General features: G+C 42.2%; 1 protein-coding gene across 1 annotated transcript in view; it reads right to left on the reverse strand.

The window, feature by feature from the left end:
• PPEF1 (protein phosphatase, EF-hand calcium binding domain 1) overlaps nt 1-10,195 on the reverse strand; it is a 29,922-nt gene extending 19,727 nt beyond the window's left edge. Inside the window, exons 1-3 of the mRNA XM_010192842.1 lie at nt 10,153-10,195; nt 5,432-5,559; nt 4,533-4,584 (exon numbers count right to left, since the gene is read on the reverse strand). Of these exons, the coding sequence (XP_010191144.1) occupies nt 4,533-4,584; nt 5,432-5,559; nt 10,153-10,195 (223 nt within the window). The remainder of the gene's footprint in view (nt 1-4,532; nt 4,585-5,431; nt 5,560-10,152) is intronic.
• Nucleotides 10,196-10,763: the final 568 nt, after the last annotated feature.

The following is a 10,763-nucleotide window of genomic DNA, read 5'->3' on the forward strand; positions in this document are numbered from 1 at the left end:
ATAAATGATAAGCTTCATAAAGGCCAGCTTGTCTTGTAACCAGATAAAATCCGTATTAAAGAAATAAATAGATAAAACACACTTCTTATGAGCTCTCAATTTAAAAAACCCTTATTTTATCAGCTTTTTTTGCTGCGAGCTGATTAGCACATTCAGTGTACAGCCATGTAAATTGATTAAGGCATCAAATAACAGCAAGGTGCTCAGGGTTCACTATTTCCACCATGTACAGTCTGATTTGCAGCCTTCCACCAGTTACAGCTTTGTCTGGCTGGACGCCAGAACATCGCCTATGGCCTGAAACTGCTGCTTCCCACATCCTGATCAGCCAAGTACATCTGTACCAAGTCTCCTCTCAGCTCTAGCAGTGGGTCTCTGGATAGCATCTCTCTGTGTGCCCTCCTCTTTGGAAGTAGGTGGCTACAGATCATGGAGCCAGTTCCTCAGACCATGTGAACTCCTCATCACTTGCCCGTACTGGCCAGAGACTCTCCTCATCTGACATGACTCCTTCAGAGTCAGTGGTCTTCCCAGCATTTCAAGCCAGGCAGACATCTGCACACACCTGCCCCTACTCCATCCCTCCCCTCTTGCATGCAGGAGGCTACCCTTGCCTTTACCTCTGAACATGAACCTGCCTTCCCCGCAGCCTTGCTTGCTTTTTGGCATGTGCCCAGGCTGAGAAACCCAATATTCTTTCCTGTAGGGCATATCTCTGCAAAGTACACCCCATTTTCCACTTCTGGATGAGTCATCAAAAGCCAGTCAGGGTCATTAGCCTCAGAGTGCACTTACATCTTCTTGGGCAGTCTTTCAGCTATCAGAGGAGTCAGTAATGGATGCCCTAATGCAGCTTGGGGAGTACCCCAGCTCACCACAAGCCCCATGCAGGACTAATTCTGAAGGATTCAGCGCCCTTCTCATTTTAGTAATCTTCTAGTTGAAGCTGTCAAGGCTCTTTCAGTCCATGTAGAAAGACAGGGATGAAAACTCTCAATGTGCCTAGTTCAGGCACCCATCTTAAGACAGAATGAAATACCCTCTGCCAGTATCTGCATCTCTCCACCGAGTACAGAGAGCACAGGGAATGACCTGCTTTATACTCTACCACCAGAGGTCTACCCAAGCTCAGTGAATTCAGCCTTCTCTATTAGCAGATCCCATGCAGAGCAATAGCCCTTTCTAATATTAAACACAAAAGCCAAGAGGTACGTGGAGTCAATGCGGCCACAGAAAGGCCAGGAACCTGGTTCTCCTGACAAGATCATCTTGCCATGGGAGCTGTTCAAGGCAAGTCAAAGACACCATTGCCAAGGATGTACTCGCTATGAGGGTAACAGGGAATCAGCTACTTCTGCAGCTCTGAAATAAGCTCTCTACTCTGTCACCATCCGTGCACCTTCAGACTAACCATTGGGGTACCTGAGAGTACCTCTGACTCCTGAGGAATGCGCTTAGACATGCCAGATACTGATCCCCTACCATCAGGTCAAAGCCAGATGGACCTTGCACCTACTGAGAGGATGAAGATTTCTGTAACACTCCAAATATTTATTCCTGTAACTTGTTCCTGGCGCTGTGAGCTGCAAGCAGCTGTGATTTATTCCCTACTGCAAGAATCACCATATACAAGAAGCCTTGAAAGGGTGTTAATCCTGTAAGTGATGGGGAGTGAAACTGCAGAAAACAGCACCTTATTTTATTTCCCTTTGAAGGAAGGCTCCAGGAGGTGTGGCTCCTGCTCTGGTGCCACCACTTTGCCCAGGACATGTTTGCAGCCTTCTCACCCTCAATGCATCCAGAAAAGAGTGAGTAAAGGTGTCACCTTTTGTTGTAAAAACAGTTTCCAGCTTTCTCTGACCAGAGATCTTTCCATTGAAAGGCTGAATAGGTGTGGGGAGAGGGAGGGAGAAAAATGTAAGGTGGAAAAGATTTTAATTCTTACTTCCCACAAATTCTTGGAAAACAGCCTTTAACCAGAAGCAGACTAAGAACAAACACACATCTGCATAATATCCCAATCACAACTTAAACTGCACTGACATCTTAAGCAGGATGAGAGGTTGAAAAAAGCTTCGGGGTACAACAGTTAAACAATCACATCAAAAGCACCACTGTGTTAATGAGACAGTGGCTGCTTGCTTCGTTCGGAAAACATATTCTGAAAAAGCAGATTAAAAAGAGGAAAGTGACAAGATAAATAATGGAGACTGAGTGGTTTATAATGCAAGGAAAAACAGATCACAAAATCTACAGGTATCTTTCTCATCACATACTGAGAGGAACAGGCAACCTATTCTCTGGTAAGAATATTATATGCTATTTTCTTGGAGAAGGCTTTTGAACTATATGTAACCACTAATTTAAGTGAGCACACACTGATAAAAAAAAAGCCAGAGAATTGTGGATTTTAGAAAATACTTGGGAATAGGAAAGCAAATTTGAAGCCTCTCTTCTTGTTACACTCTCTGCTTGCTTACACTCACCATGGCCTGCATCATAAGACTGTGATTCAGCAGAACTGGAAACGGTTCATTAGGAACCACTCTATTTGGCACTGATTTTGCTTAAATCTGTGGGGCTAGCATGGGTACTGCAAAGGTCACTTAAAGAGGCAAGCAATAGAGAGCTTGAAGTAAAGAATGCACAGTCAGTAGTTGGACAAACGTAACACAAAGCACACAAAAATTTGACATGCAATTTCTCTAAAAACCCCCCTAAGTCAATTCCTTTACAAAGGTGACCTGGGCTGTGCCTATTTAACATGTATCTTACAGAATCCTCCCATTTCTTTTAGGGTTCTGGTATCTGTAACAGGGGTGTTAGAAAGAGAGAAGTAACAAATTAAGACAAAAATAAAGCCTTTGGAGCAGTTATTAAGCCTTAACAACTTCAGTCCTAACAGAAAAAAGTTTTAAGCAAGTAAGATAAAGGGGAGCTTTACCATAAACCACACACTTTATCATGTGTTCCAGCCTCAACCATGCCCACAACTCCCAATATCTGCAAGACCAAGAGGTCACCCATGCAGTGGTGACAAGGAGCAACCCACAGCACCCTCCATCCCTCCCTGTGCACAGGTGGGGCCTGGATCTCCACCTGCTCATAAACAGCCTACGCATGGAGCTGTGTGCTCCTTACCCAGCCACCTTCTGAGCCCTAGCAAGTCACCTGAGGCACCTCACTCCCCTTTGTTCCTTCTATCAATAGATGCAGCTAAGAAAAGTGGATAAATCATATCTACAACGAACAGCTGTAAAATTCCCTTTTGATATTACAATGAAAATAGAGATTATAACACAATTTTTCAAAATCTCAGACCTAGCGCTACTATTTTATTTTCCACTCAGACGGAAAAGCTGAACTGAGGTCTGCTATCAGAATGTAGAAGTAGATGAAATGAGTAGTGCTTGATTTTCTTTGAGTTTGCTGATTCCTTCCCAGGAATTAAATGACTAAAGCAGATTTTTTTTCATAAAACAGTGGTAAAGGAAAAAAAAAAAGGACTATTGTATCATCTGCCTTGGCTTTGGAGCAAGGCTCAAACATAATTTCTTTTTCTGCAGAGCACAGAGAGCATTAGGCACTCTAAAGTATTTAAGAGAGAAAAATTGCCATTTCTAATGTTTGTCATTAGAACACTCAACCACTTACGGTTTTGATGGCGGTTTTATCCTACTATCAAAGTGTCTTGTGCAAATTTTAATTGGAATAACCTGTGACTGGACCAGATGAAAGCGGAAGGACATTCTCTTGTAATTCAGTAAGAAGGGGACAGCCTCCTTTTTAACTCCACTGGGATTAGATCTATTCTCAATTTGTTCAGGGAAGTCATGTTTGTTTTCTGGACTTAGGAAGTCACTTTCAGTCTGTCCTTCTGTTGAGCTTGACCTCAAAAGTAAGTTTTGTCCAAGGATCCCAAAATACCTCAAAGATTAAAGGTTATTCTTTGAATAACTGATTTTTAATTGAGATGGTTTCTAAAGATTTATCTCCAGCAGTTTAAGTTTCTTTAATTTTTAATCACTCACATGCTGACACATGCTAATATATGTTTTGCAGTGAAATCTAGAACAAAGCAAAAAGTGGTCCAGAACTGCATCAGGGAAAAGGGAAATAAACAAAAACCCCTCAACATCTTTGATTACATCTGCCCTAAACCAACTAGACACGTTCTTTCTGGATAATCACATCTCATCATTTAAGAAAACATGCACAGAAATCTGTGAAAACTGGAGTCAGTAAGGCTACCATGAGCACAGCTTAAGGGCAGTAACATGTAAGAAAGCACTCTGAGCACCTCTGAGTATTCTCGTAAGGACATGTATCTGTCATCTGCTACAGTTTGACTCAGTGAGTACATATTGAGTAGAGTCAATACTTAGAGGATCAAATTCTTGTTACAGTATTTGGGAAATCAAACCACAGCCCCAGCATGTGCCATAGACTGTAAACATCACGTTGAAAATTAACTTTCCTCACATCAAGTTTTTTGAACAGAATTTCCATATTATTTGGATTTTTATCCTTACCTGAATCAGGATGAATACAGTGATCCAGCATAAATGTAAAAAAGTTGGACAGCTGAACACAGAAAAGAACAAACACACACTGATGAATTTAGGGGATCCAACAAGCATTAACATTCTCCTTCCTTACTCAATTACTAGCAATTTCCCATTTAAGAGGCTCTAAGACATGACTGTACATTCCCACAGCATCAGGCTACAATAATGATACAACTTGTGTCCTAGTACAGAAATGGTTTAGTCCTTTCCTTCTTAGCTATGAATTAGCAGATTGACTGTATGTATATGAATACATACAAAGTTCCAGGGTTGTATCAATGCTGCTGACAATTTTGGGTGTAATTCATCTTGCCAATCATGCAGACTATTTGCCTAGACTTCCTTTGTAGTCAACAGAAAGAAACTGCTACAATGCATCAAACTAACTTTAGCCACTGGTTCTAGGATGAATACAAAGCCCTAGAAGTTCCTCATTTCCTGTATTGACCCTAAAGGAAGCCTGGGCTGACATGCTGAGACATTGATATTTCTGTCACATGTATCTTGCCTCACAGAGATGGTTAAGATCACCCGTAGTGGGATGACCTGCAATCCTTGGCTGCTTTACAGGAACCTCTAACCTAGATATGGTTGTACCGGCAGAATGGTGTCCTGCTGCTTACACAGGCTTTTTTATATATCTATCTATATATATACATACACACACACACACATATATATTGTATATATAAATATACACATCTACACAACTGTATCAGTTCATATGTGAGGCAGGGAGCAGTTTTATTATACAGGACACAGCTTTGTGGGGAGAAATAACCACATACCCAATTTGTTTGTGCTTCTTCAGTCCTCTGGGAATAACATAACTAGTAGTACAGGAAGGACTGATGATTACAAACCTGTAGTTGATCTTGCTCATCAGCATATTCGATTGACTGGAAGATGCTCAGAGAATAGCGGCGCTTCATCTCTAGCCGGGCCATTGTAAAGCGGTACCAATTCTGGATCAGGATAGCAGCTCTCATGACTGTCAAAACAGAAAACAGTGGAGTACACATGGATGCAGCGTAATCTACAATGAAAACACACATGCTACCTTTGCAGAATTTGGCAGACAGATGACAAATTTAGTCCTTTGTGCACAGTTGACATTAAAATGAAGCTCTGTAAAAGTGAGACATAAAAAGTGTTTTCTGATAATGAACACATGATGCATTTACTGTTTCTGTCTTTGGGGACAGATCCCAAACTAGCTGCCTTGCTCAGGCCTATATTATTAGAGACCTTCCCCATTTCATTGTCCTGAAGACAGTAACCCATGTAAGAAGTCAGCCATGTTCAGCTGATGGGCAATATGTGGGTTTGAGGAAGGTATGGAAAGGAAGAAGAGCAGTTTGGCCTACCAACAAAATGTATTTCTTTACCAAGCTGCAGTAAATAGTTTCAGACTGCAAGCTGCAACATGAGCATCGTGTAACAACAGAGTTTTTAACAGCCTCTTTTAACAGAAAGTTTGAAAATTTTTGCCTGCATAGCTGTATCAGCAAGCCAGCAAAATTCAAACCTTAGCATAAAATGTTAACAAGTGCTATTAGAACAGATGCTTGAATAGTTGCTTAAAGAGACATGCCACAAGGCACACAGCTATATATTTGGCTAGCTGGGTGAACAAAGGAACAGTCACCCCAAGAATTAAATGGGACATGTAAGAAGACCATTTTGGACAATGTGCAGAACACACATTCCACTCAGTAATTTAAGAAGCTGTGTCTACTATTGTCCCAGTCTGGAAAACTGTTGGAAACTTCACTGAAGGACAGTTGCTAAGACTGCAGCCTAGAGTGAAGTGTTTGTTGCCTGCAGGCCCCAGTCATGCCACAAACAAATCACATTCCTTTAGCTGCTCAGCTAAAGGTTTATCAAGCACAATGACATCTGGTGACACAGAAAGGTTCTGGGGTGGGCATTGCCCTGTGGGAAGAGCGCCTCACACCTATGTCAAGTAGTGCTGTGCGCACAGTAACCACCAGCGAGAGCTGTGAAGGAGGACAGGAGCTCCAGGAGCTGATGCCCACCTGACCCGCCTCCCCCCACCATGCTGCCAATCCCCTCTGCTACTCCTGATACCCAAACGGCAGCAGCTCTCAGGAACCAGGGTGTGAAACGTGGGTGGGAGTGGCACTGCTGGCAGGAAGACAAGAGAAAAGGCGGGCAGGCATGCCCTCAGCATTACAGGTGATCACTCCAGCTCTGGCAGACCCTGAGGGAGGAGTAAAAGTAGAAGGGTGGAGGGGCTGTGCTCAGCCTGAAATAACCATCAAGCTTGGGAGAGGAGGAACAGATGAGCTCAGCAGTAACTTCTACTGTTTCACAGAGTTGTGACTCTCTAGTGCTTTAAGGATACTTATCCAGAAATATCAACTAACACTGAGAAAAGCGTTACTTGGTCACTTGCTAACTGTTCTTTTTTTATGAGCAGTTAGAGAGGAATAAACGTACATTTTATATACTTAGGGCATATGTAAGCATGGATTTAACATCCAGAGGAGGACACCATTTACTAAAATCAGAACAAAATGCAGCTACTGCCTTGGAGAGCTAGCAGCTGAAATAATGGCAAATTCAAATTTAGACATTTGCTCAAATTATGGTCAGAAGGGTACTCTACATTAACATGCTTAGGCCTACAGAGGACTAACAGGGGTGATCAAGAGGCATGACATGCACCACTGCATAACAGCAAGAGGAACACAGTGGTATTCAATCCTGCACCTGTCCCAGTACAACCACATTGCCACCACCATATTCTTGCCTGGCAACAAAAAACAGAGTAAGGTAGGAGGCTGCTCTTAAGAGATGTCACATTTACTCATTTAAAGTTGAACATAACTCCTTCTTGTCTGGTTCCTTACCTCTTTTTTCCCTACCTAATTTTCCCTGTACTCTCAGCAGGATACCAGTAAATATGTAGACAGGGCCAGAAATGTCAAGCCTTTGCCTCCAGCCCTGCAGCTAACACCTCACTTCAAGGAGTTTCCTAAGGAGCTCAACCCTGAATAGCTCAGCATAGGACAGAAAAAAAGTCTTTATGGTTCTGATCTTGGGAGAACAACTCAAAGCAGCTGCGGGACAACTCTATCAAAGGTACAAGGACAAAAGGAATACACTGATCTTAGCTCCTGACGCTCCCAAGAACTAGAGCTCATTTCTGAGCAGATGAACAGACCATCAGGTGAAGTATGGGAACAAAACTTAAACATTCTCCTGAATTCCAGAGTCTGACACAATCACCACTGCACAGCACTGTAAATTCATGAAAAAGAATAAAAGAGGAAACTAGAACATTAATGTCTTAACAAAAATATGCTTCTATTTTATTATAGCTGCCAAAATGAACAGTTGATGCAAAACAGAAGAAGAAGTAACAACCAACAATCCATACTTCCCCCCCCAACCCCCGACCAGCAAAACAGCAAAGAAAAACTCTGTACAAGAGGGACAACAGCTTACACTAGTCAATTATGTTAGCTGATCACTACCACCAGGAATTTTTAGTTCACCCCCCTGAGCAAGAATGACTTTTTGTTAAACTGGCTGTTATTCAGGTAAAGAAAAACCTCCATGGAAAAGTGAGTCTATTAATAAATGTATAACATTATGTAAGCATTTTTATAAAAATGCTTACAGGTGCCATAATAGCACACTGCTTATTTTACCGTTAGTAAATATTCAGTATCATTAAAGTAGTGAAGTTTTCCAGTCTAGACAAGGCTAAAAGCAGTAAAGACTCCCATCCTACAGATACCGCATCCTGCCTGAAGAAAATGTAATCCTTATATGGGTAAGAGCATCCTTCGTGCCCTACATAAACTCTGAGAACTCTCTTATTTTCTCTCCTTTCTGGAATTTACCACCACTACAGACCTGAAAGCCTAACACATCACAGCACAACTGTCATCAACTTTTCTGTTTAGAAAGTACCTAAGGGGCAAAGCACAGAAAACTGATTTCCAGCATCAGAACCACTAAACTTCCCATTAAAGCCCCCCTGTGTTGTTTAATGGTCCTGAGCACTGAACACGGCACAGTTCCACTGTGGTACCACATAAAACAGACATATATCCACCACTATCGTTAATGTTGCAAATCTAACAGAATATTTCCTGTCATTTTTTTAAAATTGTACTTATTACAGCACTGTTATTCTCAGGACTGAATCAGAACATGATTTTCACACTAGGCTAAACTGCATCTGTAAAAGAAATTGTTATCAGTTGCAGAAGGTCTCTACACCAGCAAGTACCTGTTAAGTTCATGTTATTAATGCATTAGAGGGATGTACAGCCTCAGGCTATGGACAGTTCAGCATCATTTGACTACTGCTGAAGTACAGAAAGACTACCGTCTAGCAACCGGAGAGGATGAAATATTGTCAAACAAACACACCAAATTATAAGCCGGCTTTGGGGCAGCAAAGCCTGGCACCACACCAGTGTGTATTGATGGCTGTAGACTGAGAAAGAGTACATCTCCTTATGCTCACTCCAAGCTTTTGCACCTTGAGAAATACTCTGAACTAACTCATCTCTGAGGCCTTGCAAGGCACATATACGCATAGCATGCAAATCCAAAGAGGAAGGCTTGCTTCCCAGTTGCAGGTCTGGGACTCCAGATGTTTCCATTCTATTTCCACTGCTGTGATACAGCACTGATGACCATCGAGTACAGTACACAAAGCTGAGGGCTACCCTTAAACCAGTCAGCTTGGATCCCTGTAGCCATGATTCCTGCTTCTTAGTCGCCAGCTTCCTGTGACTTAAGTCCTGGCTTAGCAGCCAGAAAGAGTCTTCCTTTTCAACCAAGGTTGCTCAGCATAATAATCTCTTAAGACTATGCACAATGCCACATAACATGGCTCTCAGCAGATCTGTAAATGAGAGACCTGACAAACCCTGACAGAGAACACAAAGGGTCTGAACAAAGGTCTCGGTCAATCCTGGAACCCACCTGTCAGTGCAAAGTCTGGTATGTTCATACCAAGGTGTGGCATGATTAAAACCAAGGGGATGATGTATTAGTTTTTCAATTGAACATTTAACCAGGGGCTGTGGAGACTTTCAACTGACAGCTTCAATGACTGTCAGGGAGAATTTCAGGCCAGGCACATGGTATGGCAGAAAATTGATTCTGAGAGTCATTGGAATAGCTCTGCTTCAGTACACTTGTTTCGTAATCAGGGTCACCCAGCAGCAGGAAAATCAGGGCAGTTTGCCCAGGAATCCTGTATTGTGGAAGGCCAGAAAAGTTTCAATTCCCCTTACCCCATATGCTTTGCCACTGACAGAGCGCACACAGGCACATACAAAATTCAGCTTCTGTCCTAGATGCCGTGCATCTTTTCCAACTCAATCCATAGATGTTAGAGGTGGTCTACAGTTGCCTTCTGACCTCAGTCACCATCTAAAAGCTATGTACTCCTTTAAAAAGACAGTAATTAGAAAATAATTTTCTCAGAACAAGCATTTTGACAACAGGACTAGGAGTAAACATAACCTTGCAATCCACTTCTGGTGTTACAAGGAGAACAACCCCTGACCCTGAAGTCAAAAGCAGCACTCACCTCTCTCTGACTTTCGGTCAGGTACAGAACTGCTGCACCCCATGGCTCCAAAGATGCCACCCATCAGTTTTAATTGCTGCTGATACGAAGCGTGTTTCTCTCAGCTGTTAGTGTTACACACATTTCCTGTGTTGTTCTTTCAGCAATGAGGATTATATCCCTCTGGATTCCTGTGCTCTTCCTGGCACTCCTAATAGGAAGAAGATTGGGAGGGAGAGGGAAAAAAAGTGTTTGATAACACAGAATCTAAAGTATCTACAGATCATAAAAAATTACTGTGCAAGCACATCCTACACAAACTGGACCTGATGAGCCATACTAGCTTTATTCTTGACATCTGATCACTATTAGCTTATATTCAAGACAGATGAAGTCAGTAATTAATACAGTTTCCTTCTTACATGTCAGCTGAAAGTTAACGTACACCAGAGATTTCTTAATCTGAAGCATAGCTATTTAAAGCTTTACTACATGCCAAGGGACTACAGAGGCATGTTACTCGTCATTCTTGAGATCTGAAAATTGGAACTGCAAAATTGTAAGGACTTTAAATTACCTCTGATACTACTGCTAGAAAAGTCCCAAACCTCAGCCCTCCTAACACTCTGCTG

This window comes from Mesitornis unicolor, unplaced genomic scaffold (genome assembly GCF_000695765.1).
Source record: "Mesitornis unicolor isolate BGI_N332 unplaced genomic scaffold, ASM69576v1 scaffold47680, whole genome shotgun sequence".
Classification (NCBI taxonomy): Eukaryota; Metazoa; Chordata; class Aves; order Mesitornithiformes; family Mesitornithidae; genus Mesitornis; species Mesitornis unicolor.